Raw genomic sequence first — 22500 nt, 5'->3', positions numbered from 1 at the left:
AAAGCTATAAATGCCTAAAAATATTAAGAATAAAAAAAGAAAGCACAAAATGCTACAATATATTTATAATTTTCAATTTTTTATTTTAAAGTTATATATAGTTTTATATGTATCTATTTTTAGGTTAAAATTTCTTATTAAAATTAAATATTAAAATAATTATTTTTTAGTTCGACACAGCACCAAACATAGGTCTTCACTATTTTTACAATCCAGCTTCTTAGTCTGATGCAGCACCAAACGTAGGTCAGTACTTAATCTAACTTAAGCCAATCCGAGCTAATTCAAGACAGTCCCAGGATTTAGTCTAGTCCATAACAGTCCGTCGTACCAAATGACCCCTTAAGGTTTTACTCTATGAAGTTGGTCCTCTCTCTAGGCATAGAAGTGCACATACTCTTCTGATGTGTACATTAAACTACAAGACGTATTAGGATTCTTAACGTGCAAAAATGAAAGAGAGAGAGAGAGAGATGTTGTTTTAAACTCTCATGAACAATTTTTCAATACATACAATGAGTTCTTTTTTTAGAAAAAAAAAAAAAAAAACACAAGTGACAGTCTAAACTACAAGGGGAGGAGGTTTTTTCATACACACACTATTAAGGTGTCATGAGGATTTAAACCTGAGACAACTTATCTACAAATCAATGCCATTTTTCCATTCAGCTAGACCATGTTAGCTTAAATGAGTTTTTCATACATACATAATAGTTTCCTCAAGGTATATTAAATGAGAAAACATGGGAATGCTTTTAGCAAAGATGAACATAACTAGTTCGTATAAGAGTACGTCTTTATAGTCAACGGGGATAGCCCAGTAAAAAAAGACCTTAATTTGTAGATTAGTGGTTTTAAGTTCGAACCTCCATGGCATCATAGTAGTGTATGTGAGAAATTACCCCCTTCCTTACAGTTTAGACTATCATTTGTACTATAAAATAAAAAAAACAAAAAGAGTATATCTTTTTATCCAAAAAAAAAAAAAAAAGAGTACGTCTTAAGTAAGTTTGCAATTTCTTCCATTTATTTGACTTTGTTAATCAATGTAGTCATCTCCATCTAATTTCCGTTGAAAAAAAATTTGTAAACTTTTTAAAAATTAATAGAAAAAAGCTAAAGTTGTTCAATAAATTCAAAAATTCAGTTTTAAAATGAAAAATCAATAGAGAGATATGCAAATAAAGAGTCCCGTTCTCTTGGACCCCTGGGGTCCAAGAAACTTGTGGTCACCCACCCTTAGATTTAATCCAAGGGTTAAGAAAAATTTGCTTTAAAATATCTTTTTTCTTTTACCTTTTAAATTTCACTTAACAAAAAAAGAAAAAACTAAAAACTAAAAACCCAAAATCTGTTTTTCTTCCTCCCGCTGCCCCCACGTTCTGCTTCCTCCCATTGTTGCAGCAACAACAACTCCGACTCCGGCGTAGCCAGCCAAAATCCAGAGCGACTTATTCCCTCGCACTTCAACAAGGTCAGTTTCATGTTCTTATTCAGTTTTGGCCCCAAATTTTCGGATTTGAAATCATGAACCCATATTTGGGAATTTCAATTGGATTTGTGTTATTTTTTATTTCTTTTCCCAATTCATTCGCAATTTCTAGAAATCAAAGGGTTTATTCTTTTCCCAACTAGAGACTGATATTTGTTCAGATGCGTACAAGGAAAAGTTACATAGTTCTGAAATAAAAAATAACACAAATCCAATTGAAATTCCCAAATATGGGTTCATGATTTCAAATCCGAAAATTTGGGGCCAAAACTGAATAAGAACATGAAACTGACCTTGTTGAAGTGCGAGGGAATAAGTCACTCTGGATTTTGGCTGGCTACGCCGGAGTCGGAGTTGTTGTTGCTGCAACAATGGGAGGAAGCAGAACGTGGGGGCAGCGGGAGGAAGAAAAACAGATTTTGGGTTTTTAGTTTTTAGTTTTTTCTTTTTTTGTTAAGTGAAATTTAAAAGGTAAAAGAAAAAAGATATTTTAAAGCAAATTTTTCTTAACCCTTGGATTAAATCTAAGGGTGGGTGACCACAAGTTTCTTGGACCCCAGGGGTCCAAGAGAACGGGACTCTGCAAATAAAAGCCAGAAATGAGTGTTAAGCACAATAAACTATTGTGATTAATCAAAAGACACTATAATTTTTATAAATTACTTGATTTTCTATTAACTAATGCATATTGGGATGGATAGTCGTCATCCAGGTTGTAGTGCGAACAAAAAATGTCGCCTCTTCCTCCATCTCTCCTGCATTCCCCTCTCATGTTTTGAAGCTCATGTTGAAGACTATATTAAAAACAATGGAAGTGAAAAAAAAAATTAGTGTAATTGTGGAATTATGAAATCTATATATGGTGGCAAATTATGAATTTGGTAAAAATAATTTTACCTTACCCTCTTTTCATTAGCACAATTACAACACATATAAACATGAATACATTTCCATAATCCCTATCATTCCTAAAATTGCATATTTTGAACCAACTAGCTTTTAATCTAATAGAATCTCTCTTCTCAAATCTTAGAAGCACTCTTAAAGTTCGAATTCTCATTCTTTGTTAATTAAAAGAAATTGCATATTTTGAAGGTAGTTCATATTCTACCACACAAAGTGGCATCTTTCTCTCGAAAATAGAACACTTCCCATATTTTATGTCAAAGTTATTTTTTCTATAACATTATTACTATTATAAATAACATGAATAGTCGCATATAATATGTTGAAGTAGGTTTTCTTTAAATTTTTTTTTTATCTTCTTAAAAATAAATAAATATATATATAAGCAATCTCTGCTTTGGCCAATTGACTTAACTTATATTCACTCACTTTTTTTTTTTTTTTTTTATAGTGTACCTTAGAAATTTGTTCGAAAAATGTGATTTGTATGGGCAGTTATACCTTAGATTTTTACCATCTATATATTTCTTTCACAGATGCAAGTGATGTGAATACTTCTAAAACAATTGCTATGTACAAGGAGTACAAAATTTATTACCATTTCGCTTGTTCGTAAGAAAATCTCGTTTGTAGTAATTAGGAATAAGGGTTATTGACCGAAATGGTCCCTCAACTTTTGCTCCACCAACTAAATTTTTCATTTCAATGGTCCCTTAATTCTTCATTTTGTACCAAAACGGTCCCATCGTCAAAGTCTGTTAATATTGCTGTTAAATTTAGAGGTAAAATTATCCATATTAATACAATAATTAAAAATTAAAGGAAACTATTATAAAAACTTGTACCTAATTTTAAATTTGAAAAAATTGAATCTCACCACCAACATTGCTTTTTTTTTGGCTGACATGGACTTAAAAAGTAATAATTTTTTTCTCTATTGTTTAAATTAATTTAAAATCAGATAAATACAAAAATAAATAACAAAAATTAAAAAAAGTAACCCCAAAACAAACAAACCCAGCATTACCCCAAAACAAACAAACCCAACATTACCCAACCCCACCTCTCCAACCCCGCAACCTCCCCTCACCTCCAACCTCTCAACCTCCCCCCCTCTCAACCTCCACCCACCATTACTTCACCACTCCCAGTCGCTCTCACCGTGACCCGCATCCTCCCTCTCTCCCAAATCCATTACCACTCAAAAGCTACAAAAATGAAAACCTATGAATGGGTCTCTCTCTCTCTCTCTCTCTCTCTCTCTCTCTCTTGTCTCTGTACACCAACTCAGATCTGATCTGGGGTTGTTTTTGTTGGGTATGGCTTATATTTGAATTGGGTTGGCTTGATTTGCGGGGCTACTTTGGGCTTGAAGTTGCTACTTTATGCGAGAGATCAAGGGGGCTGGGTTGAGGATGGGGGAGGCTGATATGTGGGTTGGAGTCGTGAGAGAGGCTGAATGTGGGTTGGAGTCGTGAGATGGGGAATGAGTTTGGTAATTGTATATGGACGGTTTTACCTCTCAATTTAATAATAAAATAGATAGACTTTGATGGTATGACCATCTTGATACCAAATGAAGAGTTGAAGGACTACTGAAATGAAAATTTTAGTTAGTGAAACAAAATGATACTGGAGCAATAGTTGGGAGACCATTTTGGTCAATAACCCTAGGAATAAAATAACGAGATATTATATACTAATTCTTAGCACTAATGATATAGATAAACCCAATACCATTAAATTTCTATAAACACCCCCAAAAATGATAGCCTGTCCTATTGAATTTAATTTTGATTATTAAATTACTTTGATGCTCTATTGAGTGTCTTGGGTTTTTTTTAATAAGATTTTAGGGTTAAGCTTGTTTTAAGAAATCGATGGCAGTTTTGTAGATAATGGATCCTATTTTTATGGAACACAACTGCCCATTATCAACCTCTTGCAGACGCGGAAGCCAACTAAGGTGCTGCATATAATACAACTTCTCCAATGACCAAATGCAATAACAAGTTGAATTGATCTGAATTCATTGGGTGTCTGGGGTTTCGAACCTCTGCCCACATAAGTAATGGTGGAATATCTCAACCAACTATTGTGGGAGCAAATTTCCTCACAAGAATATTTGGTTCGAAAGATTCCCTTTTCTTCTTCCCCGCCTTTTTCTCCCTGAAAAATAAAACAAATAAGAGGACCAAACCCGGGGGTGTTGGCCAAAGGCCCTCCGATGCCTAAGTCAGTTCAATCGATCCGTCGAGAAACAATAGCTAAAATAGGGTACGGGATGTGTTTAATGTGTAAACAGCGCGGCCGGAGCCTTATGTAAAAGAGAGAGAGAGAAAGGAGGTGGCTAGGGTTTGAGAGGAATTTTCTATAGAGTTTCAGTAGAGATTTCAGACGTACCTCAACCCTTGTGTGTGGCCATCCTTTTATAGTGGTCTTGGATGCTAGGGTTTCAGAGGAATAATTCCGTAGATGGAAGGGAATTATTCCTTCTCGATTTGGAATTGATTGATTAATTAGGGATTTGATTTATTAGGGTAAATCAAATCCCTAATTGTGGTAGGTATTAAATCAATTCCTAATTTGATTAGGTAACTCCTCATTTAATTGGGAATTGTAGTAGGAATCAAATTAATTCTCTAATTAATTAGGTAACTCTCAATTAAATTGAGTAACTCCCAATTAGGTTGAGTAATTCCCAATTAGGTCAAATAATCCCCAAATAACAGGAATCATTTGACCTAGGATTTTGATTTAATTCGGTTCCACAACTACGCTATACTCCAACTAACCTTTAATGACTACAATTCAACCTACTTTTAGGGGCTGGTTTTGGGAATTAATAAACCAATATTGGGTTTGGCCCGATATATGATTACGCATGTGTTTGTTCGGCTATTTAGCCTATACTTCAATTTCATTATTATTGTGGCTTGACTTTATTCTAAAATGGGGAAATAATTAGTGACATATGATTTTGATAAGTACTTCAAAGTGTTTCACCCCACCCAGCCCTCAAATTTTTTTCCTCAATTGATGGGCATTGGTGATATTGAATTAATATGTGTAATGTAATTAGTGGATATGTGCTGTGCTGCATGGCTTTGAAAGTAATTATGATTAGAGAGCGGTGCCAAACCTAGACCTAGGTTTAGTCGTTCTACTGATTAGAGCAGCTCCACTGATGGAGCCCAGCCTGAGGCAAGGGCAGAAAAAAAAAAAAAAAAGTCCCTCCAGCGTGCAGCCCAGGCCCGGGTTTAGTGTGGGACCCACCAACTCGGGCCAGCCCGAAGGCCAAACCAGCCCCAGGTCCAAAACTCGGTTGCTGACGTCAGCAGCTACAGTGCTCCGCTACAGTGCCGCGCAGTGCTACAGTGCCGCTACAGTATCCGCTACAGTACTACTAAAAAGTCCACGTGTCGCACTCTGAGCTCTCCGATCAGATTTTTTTTCTCCAATCCAACGGCAGCCAATTTTTGTGCAATAAAAAAATGAAAAAAATTGAATTTTTTTTAAAAAAAATTGAATTTTTTTTTCTATAAATACCAAAAAAATTTCCGATTGAGATATGAATTTTATAATAAATATTGATATGTATGAACCCAAAAATATTATCCGAAAATATTATCTAAATTAATTATTTTTATTAAAACATTTGTGAAAAAAACAAAAAAAATGAATAGTAATTGCCCTTAGCTAGGGCAACGGGTGGAGACACAATTTACTATTTGCAAGGGCAAGCACTATTCACGTGAATAGTGCTTGCCCTATCTCCACCCTTGCCATGGCTAAAGGCAAATGGGTGGAGTTGCTCTTAACCCTCTCTTCAATCTTCAATCTTCATGATATGCAAAGTTTTGGATCTTAATTTAGTCGTACATGGTGAGGTGTCAAATAATATTATGTCTACTTAAAACTCCCATCACTCTAAGAAAAGCCAATAATCAAGCCATGTAATTAGTTGTTATGACTACCATTGTAGTCCATATTGGTGGTCCCCCCATCCCTAAGTAGAAGCAATCAATAGGTGTGTCCCTATGAGCGTAAAAACTTATAACAGGAATTACACTGTTTTGTTATTTCCGGTCAATAATACAATGACACGTAAAAAAATTATTTGACTGAGAATAGCAAAAAATACCATCCGTCACTCATAATCACTCGCGTGCTCAAATTACACGTCCTTGCTTATTGGTTTAGTTTTATCATTGCAAGAACCACCTTTTGGGGTTTGCTTTCTATCCCAAATATGAAGGTTGGTATTTGACCCAATAAAAAAATTATGAAGTTGGCATGCCAACAAGGCTTAGCCTAGTGAAAAAGAGTCTTGACTTGTAGATCAGAGATCTCAAGTTTGAATCCCCACGACATTATAGTCGTGTGCGTGTGAGAAATCACGCTCCCCCCTCCAGTTTAGATCATCCCTTGTACTAAAAAAATCATGAAGTTGACATTAGAGTTCGAACTAGAAACAACTTATCTGCACGCAAATGCTCTTACTACTGAACTATGGACCCTGGCGATTTGAGTTTATTATTAATGAAAATATTGTTCTTTCAAAATATAAAATAAAAAAGAAGCCGCGACCAACCAACTTGCTAAAGTTAGCACATCTGGCCACACTATCAAGCGAACCCACATGACCAGTCAATAAAATAAACTCTGCAGACGCCATTGAAGAAGTTGACAGTAGGTATTTAACTTCAAGGTTCAAGCAGCATTTAACTTTATCATTTCTCCATAGGTATAATAGCTCCATTTTTTTTATTTTTTTTTTGCACACAAGAACATAGCAGGAAGAAATAAATTACTGAGAAAACTAACAAACCTTTAATTGTGAACGACGGAAATTGGTTTGTTATGAACTGGAAAGGATCACGATGGTTGCTACGATCCATGTACATCAAAACATCCATGTTATGCTACGGTACTATTAATCTACAGTCTACAGGGTTTCATTCTAGATGTGCATGCCTCTCATCCAACAGCTGCTTTGTTTCGATCCAATCTTCAGTACTTGTTTCCTAGAGGTGATGGCAGCGCAAGAGAAAGAGAAAGGGATGTTGAGACTTCATTGTCCTCGTCGTTAATGTTGTTCACCAGCTTGGGATTAGAAGTTCGATCTTCTTTTTGGTGTTCAAAATCAATAAATGGTGCCCCTAATGATAGCTCAATACCTGGAACTTGAGATTCTGTCTGATCCTTTCCTATAGTTGTACGAACTTGCATCTCCGTTGAAGAGACAGACATATCATAGGGTTTACCACATCCAAGATGATCCCCAGAAAAACCAGAACCACACACATCTGTTTGGAATGGAAATCCTTTATCTGAATACTTTGACTCATCTGTCTTGACCCTCTTGAGATCAGGCTCTTCATCAACGCTCACACTGTCGATGCTATATCTTTTACTACCTTGAAGAAAAAATCTGAAGTCCATCTCCTGCCTTTGCTTGGATTGTCCTCCTTTCTGCAGGCCAAATTTGGATGTCACAGCTAATTTGACTAGAGACTGATGTTTTGCTTGTGCTAGAGAAACCTCATGTACTTTTATAGAACACAATTTACAAAATAGAGGAATAGAAATCAATGAAGACAATACCAGTTATACATATATACCAATCATCAAGTACCACAAACTCTGATATATTTACCAACTCAAAAAATTGAATGCACCAAAGTTGACACTCTTTGCCAAGATTTAGCAAGCACATTATAAGTAAAAACCTGAGCAGACCAAATGAATGGTCTCGTTATTGCCTAGAAATTCACTCACCAACGTTCGCAATTGGCCCATCAACCAATTGAACACCAGCCCAGATGTCTAGTCGCCCAACATAGGTTACAGAGTTTGCTCTAATATTACACTTTTGAATCTTTCTCAAAAAGTTAATTTATCTGTCTTTGAATGCTTATCACAGGAAAAAATATAATGATAAAGGTACCAAAAAGATTTCATAAAAGTTAAATGAACTAACGATCCACAAGCAAGAAAATGGAAAGGAACAAAAGAGCACAAAGAAAACAAAGCAGTTTATCAAAATTCCTATGAAGCATCGAAATCACCTGATCCTGGCTACATAGCACAAAATAGTACAGAGTAGGATCCTTCGCCCACTAAGTGCAAATCCAAGGGGTCCATTTGACAACCATTACTATCTACTCATGATTTCACGACAATCATTGAGGTATCCCAAAAGTGGGCTATCAAGGATTAAGATCCCCTAGCGTCCTCTCTAGATTACTGTAACACCACATGGAGTTCTGTACTTGAGAGGAGGGAACCATGGAAGTAATATGGGATAAAGTCAAGCTCTAGAGATCATTATTGGCCTCAGTCATCTGAGTTTCGGAAAATACAAATTTTCTCTATTTTTGCAGATTGGAGAGCTCTGTTGTTATTTAAGTTTCTAGAGTGATTTTTTTATACAATATTTCTATATGATAATATTTTGTTTCTTTTGTTGTATTGTTTGGACTTTGCACTTTTTAATGGTTTCGATAAAATGGGGTTTTCTTTATATTTTTTAAGAAAAATTTTGTTTGCTAAATCTTAACCATTCTCTTTTAAAAATAAAAAAGACTATGTCACATTATTGGCTCCATGACATGATGTAGCTTGTCATTGGGGCAACGCTCCATGCATTACATATTCATGGGACAAGTTTGAATGATATGTGTGTCAAACTACGTAAAGTGCTCATATTCATGTCATGAAGGAGGATTGAGATTACAAAAAAAATAAATAAATAAATAAAATGGAATGCCTATGGAGCTTACAAGGATCTGAATCCAATCATCAAATTGCCAAATAAGGATCCAAATTCTAGTAATTAGAGCATATGAAGACTAAACCACATAAACCAAATTTTATTCTTTATAAAAGCTTTAGGTTCTTGTAATCTTGAACAGAACACAAAGCCATGGTAGATTAGCAACATTATCAGCAATCACGTTAGATTAATCATCTTTCTTTTTCTGTAGGGCCTACGCCAAAAACTTCTCAATTGGAGTCACATTAATTCAATGTCTTCTCATTATAATCATTGACAATTTCGTATTTTGGGTTTGACAAACTATAAATGTGAGGTAAAGTTATTATTTCTTTAGTGCATGTTCATCATAAAAGAAAAGTTTAAATTTATTTGTTTATCTATATGTTCATACATATATGGTTATCAGTGAAGGGATGATACTCTTAACTACAAACCCTGTTCTGCAAACAACTAACTATACAGTTGCTGATGACTCTGAAGGATATTCAAAGACCTCCATGTTCCATGATGCTAAAAGTGTCATAATTCATCGATCCTTAGTGTTTTTCCTTAATTATTATTTTTGTTTCTTCATTCTATACTTAAAAATTGTTATAAAGTTATTATCCTCGCCATATGATTGACAGCTAAACATGAACTAACAGCTAAAGCTTTGGAGAAGTGTATATATATAAAAGAAAGGAGAATGCATTAATAAGGCAATTAATCACTAACTAAATATACATACCAGGATAGAGTCAACTTGATTCACATCTCTTGAAGGCTGCATGAGTTCAGAGCAAGAAACCCTCCTCCCTCTAAACACACCCCACAGAAATAACATCCTATTCCAACCTGCCAAAGAATAAGATTACATTTACAGGGGAAAAAAGAATATATATATATATATATTTGATTAAATTGTGTGTCGAAAACCATCTTTAAAATATGCATGCACAATGGTCAATCCTTACATTGCGAATCCTCAGGAAGCATGTTAGATGGGAATATTAACAGTTCAACCCCATCAACATTTGCCCTAAGAGCCAAGTCATCCCTAACCATGCATTCCACCAAAACTTTGTAGTTTCTTCTATAGCTGGATAAATAGCATACAGAATTAGACAGATGGCCAGCATGAGAGAAAACTTTAATTTATTATTTTATTTAAGGAATAACATAAACAAAACCTCTCAAGATCTTCTGCGAAAAAGTAGAGAGCAATATTATCTTCTGTTGGATGATTTCGTACGAATTGAGTTGGCCATGTGCTCAAGCGAGGAACTTCCTCCACCAGCATTTTCTGAGGAAGCTTGGGTACTACTTCAAGAACTTTGGGTGAAGCAACAGTAGACAAATGTGCTTGCATTCCATCACAAGAACCAAGGACTCTTCCATTTCTCCACATTTCAAATCCACCTCTGCATGAAATGCCAGAAGCACATGCATCAGAACATACTCAAAAGGCAAGCCAAAGACCAGTGTACAAGAAAAGATCTACTAAAGGAGAAAAAGGCCATACTTCCATATGTAATCAAGCTGTGGGACAGCAAAAGCCAGAGAAAAAGCGTTTGAAGCGTTTCTCACATGAGGTCTTCCTTCCGAATGCAAATTGACATTAGAATTATTTTCTCTGATAGCAACTGCTGCTTCTATGTAATGATCAGCATGCTGTTTCGCATCACCAACCACTCTATTCTCTTTCTCATTTACATACCTTGAGCCTTCATGAGCAAGATGATTACTTGCTTCTGATAAGTTTTTCGATTTCCTATGGCCAGTCTCCAGATCATGACCAACAGGGAGTAAACTAGTTTGACCACTAGGTGCAATTTTTTTGTCACTCTGTGGCACGAGAAGCCCAGAACTATTCACTAAAGGGTTAAGTAGCTTGGCTTCATGCTTCACCTGAGTAGAGTTCTCTTGATTTGTAAACGTCGATTTCTTCGAGTCCTTGAGATGGTATGGCACTTTAACTTTTGTATCGGAACAATTTGAGCAGTTTGACCTGGCATTATCAAAGGACAAAGATTTACACATTGTGCCGGCAATATTTTTCTTTTTGTTGTCATCAGTAGCATTGTTGTCGACAAATTTATGCTTTTGGACACCACCTTCATCTGACAGTTTGCCCTTCACTTTTGAATCAATGATGTTGAATGATTTTGACTTCAATAGAGCACCTGTAAAGTCATGATTGAGAATTTATCATATGCAGTTACAATTCATACAAAATGTTGTCAAAAAATATCTATGGCCTCTAAGCTGCATAACAAGTATACCTTTTCTCAATTGCATCTGCAATCGAAATTTGTCTGATTTGTCTGATGTAATAGGCAAGTACGCATTTTTCAGATAACTGCTCGAAGATCGGTCACCAGAAATGACATCCGTGGTTGCCTTTATTTTCTTCTTATCTAATTCCTTTTTGGAAGCATCCTTATGCAGTACAGTTTTGCTGCAGAAACTAGGAACCCTGGGCAATTTCACACTTGTTTCAAGAGCCCTTCTTTTACTGACAGACACAGCTTCTGCATTGACTGTAGGTCCTTTGCCAGCAATGCTAGGAGTAGAACCAGCTTTGCCTGTTTTGATCTCAACTCTAGCACATTTACTTTTCATCGACAATCTGTTCTTGAACTCTGAAGCATCCACGTTTTTATAGTTTTTCCTTATACCGCTCAAAGATGATCCTTTTACGACCCTTTCAGCTTTTACATAGTTGTGATTTTGTTTCTCAGATTCTTCCATATGCATACAATCTTCACACATCCAGTCATCTCCAGGAACTTTTTCCATCATTACCTGCATGCAGTATCTGGTTGACACAAGAAGATAAGTTAAGGAAAACCATAGGCTTTCAAGTTCTATAGGGAAAAAAAAATAAACAAAAGAAAGCACGCAAAAACAAAAAGATCCAGAAAAGATGAGCTACATACATGTGCTCTGCCCCATCAATGCACCTGCTACATGTAGCAAGCAACTCCTCACGACCTGTATCCCCACAGATATCACAAACTTTCACCTGTTTTTGCATGACCCAAAGAAGGACGAGAAAAATGGAATCACTAAGATAATTGTTGCCCTATTTAATTGAAAAAGGGTAATTGTTGCAATAGCAACAAAGAAAGAATAGTTTCCTACATCAACAGTGCAGTTTTATTTAAAGGCCAAACATACAGGAAGCAATATAAGGAAACAGGAGAATAATATAGGGTGAGGATTCAACAAGATAGCCATGTGCCAATTATCTATCAAACCTTTGCATCCAAATTAGTAACTGTTACTTGCATTCCAACAAAGCTAAAATCAAACAGAACTGCCAATTTCTTTCCCTTATTTACCACCTTATGATGACAATAACTAAATTTAGCACGTGTTCATGTGTGCGTGTACCCAGACAACTTAAGTAACAAGCTCTTTTCTTGAAACAAAAGAATAAAGGCATTATCAACTGGGCAATACTAATCAACCTTGTAATCATCTCAATATAGGACAAGCCTTGCTGGTCAATGCCAATCTACTCAAATAAGGCGGCTTAGCTGGACTAAACGAGATTGTCTACCAAAATAATCCCCCCACCACCACCAACCCATCCACTTCCTCCCTGCCTGTGCAGGTTTGCATAGAATGGGCTAAACATAGACTTAGTGTAAATCATATTATGACATAAGACCAGCAATAAGATACAGTTTTCCAGTCAAATGCACAGTGGATCAGATTATAAAAAGAAAGGAATATTTATCTGAAGTACAAAAATCTATGAGAACACATTAGGCACCACCACCTTCAGTACTTGATAACCACTATACACCTGTGCACCGTTTTCTTTCAAAAACAAGTTTGTATGGCTATGCAACAGTGGTGGCGGTGCATGGCTTTCTGTGGTTGCAAGTGTGTGCGTGGATATCTATCTCTGTGTCTATGTGTCCATGTGCAGTACTACTATCATTTGTCTTCTTGGGACAATGCTCCATTTATGAGAGGAAAATATGATGTCGAGGTTCACAACAACTTGTTCCTCATCATCTCAGGAATTCCAAAGTTTGCATATCAACATTTAAGGAAATTTCATGGTTCCATTCCGGTAAGATAGACAGGGCACAAGAAGCAAGTTTAGCAGTAAATTTTACCAGAAAGAAAAAGTACATACATCATCCTCCCCGACATCTGATCCATCATCACAGTTAACAGGCTGAGACTGCGAAGGAGCTTCCTGTTCCTCAACTACTGCATCACACTTTACATCATCTTCTTTTTTACCTGAAAAAATTCCAACTTCAATCGCTGGGCCTCCATCATTCAATTCAGAGTGAGTTTTCAGAGGTTCAGCATAACTATACATACCACCAATTTGATCCTCAACCCTAAAGGTTGCCATGCTGTTTGACAATGTTTCTGCTTGCTCCTCAGGCCACTTTGAAGGAAACTGAAGAAGAACCAGGAATTAAATTTCAACCTTAAATAATTTCTTCAAAAAGGAACAATTTTTTTCTGATTAAAGAAAATTAATCTAAATTACCCACCTTTAGGAAACCACGATTGGGGTCAATGTCAGTCAAAGATGAAATTTCTGACGAATTTGCTTTGTTTGAAAGAAACACTAATGCCTGTGAAGATTTATTTTGGTAAAAATTACTACTGGGCATTCAATTTCTTCTTCTCTTAAACTGATTACTACCATGAACAACTGATTTCTCAAAAGTCTTACCTTTGAATTTGACTCAAAATCTTGAGAAGTAGGAGCTGCCTTTCCCATGGAGACTTCGTCTGAAAACCCGTCAGTCTCTGTAGCCGCTTGTGAAAGTGAAGCCACTGGTTTGATATGCATACAAGACGAAAGTGAAGTGCTGCTGCACACATTGCATGTCCTAGCTTCTCCTCTACTTTTCTTAAATTTGTCACACATAACCGTCAAATTTGAGCAAATAAGTAAGAAAATACCATAAAAGGGAACAGCTGGGTTTCATATCCAACAAAAATCATATATATGATTTAAAAAGAAAAGAAAATAAGGGAATGAACCCGTCTGTGGGAGCAGGGTCTTCCTTTGTGTTGCTCTGTTCCTTTTTATTTTGACTCGTTGGGCCTGTGTGTCCCGTGGTTGGCGTTTGTAGTTTTTCTCTTTTTTTATATAAATAAATAAATAAAAGAAAAAAAAGAAAACAGGTCCTCTTTGCTAAGTAATGTGTGACTCGAACACAAACTCACACGTGTTTTTTTCCTTCACGTAATGTCATACTAAAATGCATAGCTTGTCCTTATAAATGATGCGTGCTTCCCCTTTTTTTCGGTTGTAAAATGCGTGCTTCTTTTGCTTGGATGTCTAAACACGAGACATGATGGAGGGTTAGTTTGTGATTGTTGTGATGTGAAAATAATTTCTGTCATATTTTTTGTATAAAAAAAAAAGTAATTTGATGTTTGATAAACTTCTTGTTAAAAGTGTTGGTACAATAATCAGTTTATAAGTGTTTGGTAAATTTTGTATAAAAGTGATATTAAGGGCATATGTTAAAATTATTTGGGATTCTATTCAATTGTATAGTAAAAAGCAAAGCAATTTTATTTTTACTTTCACTTATATAATTCTTGTGTTTAATGTGTTTTCTAACTTTCACACCTAAAAATTATTTTAATCATAAAATAAATAAAATATTATGTTAAAATTGTTAAATCATTGCAATATTTAGGTGTTATCAAGAATAAATAGTACATAAAATATAACCATGAACGAAAATTCAATCTCTTATGAATAATGTTAGAAATACAAGGCTTTATAAACTGAATTAATATATAATGTCTCATTCGTCCTCACAAAATACTAATACTTCCATGTAATTAATCCAATTTCATAAATAAAAACAAATGTAAAAGAATTAACGAAGTTTCAACAATAAGAACATAAACAAGAATATTCAATTTAAATATAATTCCATGTAATTAATCCCCAAAATTCCCTTACCTTACTTCCCAGCTAGCTAACTCTTTCCTTAAGCTTTGTCAGGCCCTAACAAAGTCCTTGAGTCTAAGCGTAAAAACACAAAAGAAAATATTTAGAATATTGAAATAAAAGATGACTGCTCACTATTTTATATAAAAACTGGGCTTTAAATGGTTTAAATGGACCACTTTGAACAGCATTATGGCTTACCAAATCTCAACGAAATTTTACAAATGAATAGTCATTTTAAAGTTTGAAGAATCAGCCTTTCAACCATATAAAAATTTGAAAAAATTTGGCAAGAATTCTTTTGTTATATACTTTGTAGGACATTGCTGATCTCTTTCTCTCTCTCTCTCTCTCTCTCTCTCTCTCTCTCTCTCTCCATATCAGTATCATAGAGAAAAATTAAAATTAAAACCATTGATTGAGCCTCAACGCAAGTCCAAATTATGGTGCAGTTTGAGAAAGATGGTCTTGAAAGAACAATATCTGCTATATGTTAATTTTTTAAGTGAGAGAAGATAAAATATACATGCATTTTATTTCCAGATTAAAACATGATAAAAGCATAAAACTTCCAGTTGAAAACTAAAGAATTTACTGAAGACACCCAAAACTATAAAAACTCTTACCCTTAAGCCTTCCTTCTTTCTTCTTTTTCTCTTTCAGAGTTCTTCCTCTCCCTCTCTTTCTTTCTATTAGTGAAGTGAGCTAAAAACATATATGAAAAATCCTTCTCTAACTTCAACTATTTAGGTGGAAAAGTCATGATTAAAACCTATTTCCACCTCCTCTTTATAGCTGGGATTACTCAGCACTCTAGCTGGGATTAGTCAACCATATAGATTGCTTACAGAGCAATCTAAGTTCATCACCAACAGCTACCTCCTCCTATAGACTCTCCACTTCTTACCTAGCCCTTCCACCTCCTTCTTAAATCTTGCCACCACCAGCTTATATAGCCTTCACTAATAAGCACCCTAGAGTGCTTACAAGGCATGGGGATATTTTTTGAAAGAAACAAAGTAAGAGAGAATGAAGAAGACAAGAGGAAGAATGAAATATTTGGCTGTAGGATTTTTTTTCGTTGAGAAAAAGCTGCTGTATCTCAAGTTACATATGAGACGAAACATTAGGCTCATTGTTTTAGGCTTAAAAGAAAATAAGTGGGTTTGCTTAAACCTAAAGACTTGAGCTGAACTTAAAGGACCAAAATGTTTATTTATGTATTTTCTTATCCGGATGTCCGCACGTTATTATCGTGCCGATGTCATTGTAAATAGGAAGGAAAGCAGGGAGGGATAGTAGAAAATATATGGTATTCGCACGATAATAACGTCCGGACATCCGCATAAGAGAATTTATATATATATATATATATATATATATATTTAAAAACATGTCTTTACAGCGCCTCCCAAACTTGATTTCCGCATAAACTGCAGTTCCTTTTGGTCTGTCACAATTTTAGTGTCGATTGGTTTTGTTGTGTTCTTTTTTGGTGGCACCGGCTGGTTGACATTTCTACAAGAGGTGGTGGCTGTGATATGGAAGCATGATCGGTCTTGGAGCAGTTATTGATGGATTTTTTGTGCAGAGATACAATCACAGCCACACCTGTACATGTCGCTTACATTTCCAATCATTCTCGTTGAAAATTTGGAGGTTTCCCGGTGTCTACACTTGACTGGAGCTGTTGTTGATGGTTACACATTCTGTATATCAGTTCGGAGAAGTTATTTGCAGTTTCACGGTTACTGCAACACCAGATAAGTTTGACTTGCTATCATTAACTATCTCATAGCCACATCAGCCTGACTTGGTCCCATGGAGTATTTTATTTTTCTTCCTTACCTTCAGGCCTCGTTTGTTTCACAGAATGAATTTGAGGGGAAATCATTTCCCATGTCATTTCCCAAGGGATGGGAAATGGAAGATTCATTTTAAATGTTTGGTAATACTGGGAAAGTAACTAGGAGATAACACTTTATTTCCTTTCCTATGTTTGTTCTAAGTAGGAATGGAAAACAAAGTTTGTATAAATTTTCAATTATACCCATATTAAATTAAATAAAAAAAAGAATGCATTTAATAATTCTGAATTGTTAATGGGAACAATAATATTGGTTCATTTCCCCAAACTTTTCCTTGAGGAGGGAAAACAAAACCCAAGTTGGGAGGATGGCTTCACTTTCCCTCCTATTTTCCTCAACGATTTTCCATGCATGGACTTACCAAACATAGGAAAGTAATTGATTTCTCATCCCCAAGTCTCATTTCCCATGAACCAAACGGGGCCGATGGGTTGTGCTTTCGATTTAGCCCATGTGTTGTTTTTTATTTTTTATTTTTTTAAGCTTTACTTTCACTTTTATTTTTACTTTTACTTTTATTTTCATGTATTCTTTTAAATGTAATTGCTTATCACCCATTGTTTTGTTTTCATTCTTATTTTTTAGTTCTTTCAAATGTAATTTCTTTTTCTAGTTTTATTTTGTTATTTTTTTTTTCTTTCTAATTTTCTTTTTCACTTGTAGGCTCTGTTTTTAGTCGCTGAATTGCTATTTGGTGTGGTCGATTAAAGAGGTTTCAAAGATTCCTCTTTTTGTTTTTTCTCCTCTCACATTTGGGTTTCGGATGATTTTGCTATCCTTTATACTATAGAAGCATCTACTCCAAAACAAAACAAAAAAATTACATACACGTTAATCATGTTGTCATATAAATTGTTCTGTGAATAAGGTGGTTTGTAGACGATGTTGCCAGTAGTGTGGTGGTGGTGGCGAGGGTTATCAAGAATAAATAATACATAAAATATAACCATGAACGAAAATTCAATCTCTTATGAATAATGTTAGAAATACAAGGCTTTATAAACTAAATTAATATATAATGTCTCATTCGTCCTCACAAAATACTAATACTTGGACCTAATGGTAGCTACCAGAAGTCAACTAATTTGCTACTTCTCCTTAATACAGTAGTGGTCCTAAGGTTTTGGAGGCTCTAGGCGAACTACCAAAATGTGGTCTTCTACTTCGATAAGTTAAAAAAAAAAAATATATATGAACTCAAAGTCAGAATTGTAACCTAAAAAAAAAAAAAAAACAAAATGTAATTCACATAACAACTTTATAAAATGCATTAAAACATCACTCGTCTTGCATTTTTCGATGCCAAAATATCAATCAACTTTGCATAATCAAGTTTTTCTACAAGACTTTTTCAATAGAAAATATAAGCAATATTCTTGTGGTTTATTACCTTCTTATTCTTCCTTGAAGATCGCTTCCTCTTGCAGTAAATATTCAATAATAAATTGCTTTTTTTTTTCTTCTTGTGTTAGAGCATATTTTCTTATAATAGATATAAGCACAAAAGAATGAAATCATAAATATATCTAATCTTATAATTGCATAAAATGCATGTATATTTTATCGTCTCTCACTTGAAAAATTAACATATAGCAGATATTGTTCTTTCAAGACCATCTTTCTCAAACTGCACCATAATTTGGACTTGCCATGTTGAGGTTCAATCAATGGTTTTAATTTTAATTTTTCTCTATGATACTGATATGGAGACGAGAGAGAGAGAGAGAGAGACCGTCCCGATCATATTGTGCAAAGATCAGCCATGTCCTACAAAGTATATAACAAAAGAATTCTTGCCAAAAAATTTCTAGTGTCTTGAAAGCAAATTAGGAGAGTCGAAATTACCGAAAAAAAGAAGAAGTTGAAAACAGCTAACTTACTAAATGAAACCAAAGAGGTCTGCAAGGTTCACATCTAAGTGAAGAGCAATAAAAATTGAAGAGCAAAAGGAAGAGAAGGAGAAGAGTGACTTCTGGCTTGGAGAGAGCTCGAAGACTCGAGGGAGGATAAAGACTTCCGAGAAGAAATAGCGTGAAAATATTTCGGGTTATTTTCAGAATTTTGTAAATTTCATTAAACTTTAGAGCTTGTCACACCCCAATTTTTTTTCCCCTTCTTATGGAAGTGTGAGGTAAAAGAAAAACTAAAACTAAAACTTTAAATAACAAGAAACATGAAAACTGAACATAAATCTTTATTTTAACCAAAGTAATTTACATTATGATTTTACAAGCAAAATAACAGGTAAGAAACACTCTCTTATTTTATTTTTTTACAACAAACGTCCAAAACTATCTACAACTCGTTCTTCTTGTTTCCAGGTCACAAATTAAACCTCATATTCAAACCCTGCAACATATTTAATAAGGGGTGAGCATTACAAGCTCAGTAAGGATCCTATGTCTTATGTAATTAGTGAGATTTATAAAATTATGCAATAGGGCAAACAAATTTGCATGTCCCATACCATGCATTTTACGACTGTGATTCTGAATGCCCTATTACATAAACTAACACCCGTGACATTCCCAATTTCATATTCCCCTTTTGCTAGTCGTCTTGCCTAAACCATTGATTTCCAAGCCCAAATCACCCAATCGACAATTATATCGTTGATATCATATTTTACTGTGCACACGGACTCGCTTGAACTTGGTTCCTACAATGGTTAGACTCAACTACACAAAAGCTATTTTCCTTTCTCATAACCCAAGTGTAATGAATTCCTTTACTCCAACAACCAATGATAAGCAAGTCATGATAATGGAAAGCATTATGTAATAGCAATATTCATAACCCAATTTCATAAATAAAAACAAATGTAAAAGAATTAACGAAGTTTCAACAATAAGAACATAAACAAGAATATTCAATTTAAATATAATTCCATGTAATTAATCCCCAAAATTCCCTTACCTTACTTCCCAGCTAGCTAACTCTTTCCTTAAGCTTTGTCAGGCCCTAACAAAGTCCTTGAGTCTAAGCGTAAAAACACAAAAGAAAATATTTAGAATATTGAAATAAAAGATGACTGCTCACTTTTTTATATAAAAACTGGGTTTTAAATGGTTTAAATGGACCACTTTGAACAGCAGTATGGCTTACCAAATCTCAACGAAATTTTACAAATGAATAGTCATTTTAAAGTTTGAAGAATCAGTCTTTCAACCATATAAAAATTTGAAAATTTTTGGCAAGAATTCTTTTGTTATATACTTTGTAGGACATTGCTGATCTCTCTCTCTCTCTCTCTCTCTCTCTCTCTCTCCATATCAGTATCATAGAGAAAAATTAAAATTAAAACCATTGATTGAGCCTCAACGCAAGTCCAAATTATGGTGCAGTTTGAGAAAGATGGTCTTGAAAGAACAATATCTGCTATATGTTAATTTTTTAAGTGAGAGAAGATAAAATGTACATGCATTTTATTTCCAGATTAAAACATGATAAAAGCATAAAACTTCCAATTGAAAACTAAAGAATTTACTGAAGACACCCAAAACTATAAAAACTCTTACCCTTAAGCCTTCCTTCTTTCTTCTTTTTCTCTTTCAGAATTATTCCTCTCCCTCTCTTTCTTTCTATTAGTGAAGTGAGCTAAAAACATATATGAAAAATCCTTCTCTAACTTTAACTATTTAGGTGGAAAAGTCATGATTAAAACCTATTTCCACCTCCTCTTTATAGCTGGGATTACTCAGCACTCTAGCTGGGATTAGTCAACCATATAGATTGCTTACAGAGCAATCTAAGTTCATCACCAACAGCCACCTCCTCCTATAGACTCTCCACCTCTTACCTAGCCCTTCCACCTCCTTCTTAAATCTTGCCACCACCAGCTTATATAGCCTTCACTAGTAAGCACCCTAGAGTGCTTACAAGGCATGGGGATATTTTTTGAAAGAAACAAAGTAAGAGAGAATGAAGAAGGCAAGAGGAAGAATGAAATATTTGGCTGTAGGATTTTTTTTCGTTGAGAAAAAGCCGCTGTATCTCAAGTTACATATGAGACAAAACATTAGGCTCATTGTTTTAGGCTTAAAAGAAAATAAATGGGTTTGCTTAAACCTAAAGACTTGAGCTGAACTTAAAGGACCAAAATGTTTATTTATGTATTTTCTTATCCGGATTTCCGCACGTTATTATCGTGCCGATGTCATTGTAAATAGGGAGGAAAGCAGGGAGGGATAGTAGAAAATATATGGCGTTCGCACGATAATAACGTCCGGACATCCGCATAAGAGAATTTATATATATATATATATATTTAAAAATATGTCTTTACAGCGCCTCCCAAACTTGATTTCCGCATAAACTGCAGTTCCTTTTGGTCTGTCACAATTTTAGTGTCGATTGGTTTTGTTGTGTTCTTTTTTGGTGGCACCGGCCGGTTGACATTTCTACAAGAGGTGGTGGCTGTGATACGGAAGCATGATCGGTCTTGGAGCAGTTATTGATGGGTTTTTTTGTGCAGAGATACAATCACAGCCACATCTGTACATGTCGTTTACATTTCCGATCATTCTCGTTGAAAATTTGGAGGTTGGTGTCTACACTTGACTGGAGCTGTTGTTGACGGTTACACATTCTGTATATCAGTTCGGAGAAGTTATTTGCTGTTTCACGGTTATTGCAACACCAGATAAGTTTGACTTGTTATCATTAGCTATCTCATAGCCACATCAGCCTGACTTGGTCCCATGGAGTATTTTATTTTTCTTCCTTACCTTCAGACCTCGTTTGGTTCACGGAATGAATTTGAGGTAAAATCATTTCCCATGTCATTTCCCAAGGGATGAGAAATGGAAGATTCATTTGAAATGTTTGGTAATACTGGGAAAGTAACTAGGAGATAACACTTTATTTCCTTTCCCATGTTTGTTCTGAGTAGGAATGGAAAACAAAGTTTGTATAAATTTTCAATTATACCCATATTAAATTAAATAAAAAAAGAATGCATTTAATGATATATTGTAATTCTAAATTGTTAATGGGAACAAAATGGTCATAAAAAATGTGTAATTTAATATTGGTTCATTTCCCCAAACTTTTCTGTGAGGAGGGAAAGCAAAACCCAAGTTGGGAGGATGGCTTCACTTTCCCTCCTATTTTCCTATGGGCCAGGCAACGATTTTCCATGCCTGAACTTACCAAACATAGGAAAGTAATTGATTTCTCATCCCCAAGTCTCCTTTCCCATGAACCAAACGGGGCCGATGGGTTGTGCTTTCGATTTAGCCCATGTGTTGTTGTTTATTTTTTATTTTTTTCAAGCTTTACTCTTACTTTTATTTTCATGCATTCTTTTAAATGTAATTGCTTATCACCCATTGTTTTGTTTTCATTCTTATTTTTGAGTTCTTTCAAATGTAATTTCTTTTTCTAGTTTTATTTTGTTATTTTTTTTGCTTTCTAATTTTCTTTTTCACTTGTAGGCTCTGTTTTTAGTCGCTGAATTGCTATTTGGTGTGGTCGATTAAAGAGGTTTCAAAGATTCCTCTTTTTGTTTTTTCTCCTCTCA

General features: G+C 34.9%; 1 protein-coding gene across 2 annotated transcripts; it reads right to left on the bottom strand.

The window, feature by feature from the left end:
* Positions 1–7208: 7208 nt before the first annotated feature.
* Positions 7209–14246, bottom strand: LOC117628412. 2 transcript variants are annotated; one of them, XM_034360866.1, is made up of 11 exons: positions 13870–14246; positions 13685–13768; positions 13506–13587; positions 13312–13421; positions 12098–12183; positions 11441–11976; positions 10681–11341; positions 10349–10579; positions 10133–10257; positions 9907–10013; positions 7209–7873 (listed from the first exon to the last, which is right to left on the bottom strand). In XM_034360866.1, the coding sequence occupies exons 1-11, from the start codon at positions 14065–14067 to the stop codon at positions 7412–7414; spliced, it is 2682 nt and encodes an 893-aa protein (XP_034216757.1). In that variant the 5' UTR covers positions 14068–14246; the 3' UTR covers positions 7209–7411. The 2 variants fall into 2 exon arrangements, with proteins under 2 accessions (XP_034216757.1, XP_034216758.1); XM_034360867.1 differs by lacking the exon at positions 13685–13768.
* Positions 14247–22500: the final 8254 nt, after the last annotated feature.

The sequence above is a fragment of the Prunus dulcis genome, chromosome 5 (assembly GCF_902201215.1).
Source record: "Prunus dulcis chromosome 5, ALMONDv2, whole genome shotgun sequence".
Lineage (NCBI taxonomy): Eukaryota > Viridiplantae > Streptophyta > Magnoliopsida > Rosales > Rosaceae > Prunus > Prunus dulcis.
Note: the sequence above shows the minus strand (reverse complement) of the source record. Positions and strands in the feature narration are given on the sequence as shown.

Excerpts from the sequence above, each read along its gene's own strand:
- LOC117628412 (XM_034360866.1), bottom strand. The coding sequence starts at position 14,067 with ATGTGTGACAAATTTAAGAAAAGTAGAGGAGAAGCTAGGACATGCAAT. Across the intron at positions 10,580-10,680 it reads CAGCTTGATTACATATGGAA|AGGTGGATTTGAAATGTGGA; the intron begins GTATGGCCTTTT and ends CATTTCATGCAG. Across the intron at positions 10,014-10,132 it reads GCTTCCTGAGGATTCGCAAT|GTTGGAATAGGATGTTATTT; the intron begins GTAAGGATTGAC and ends ATTCTTTGGCAG.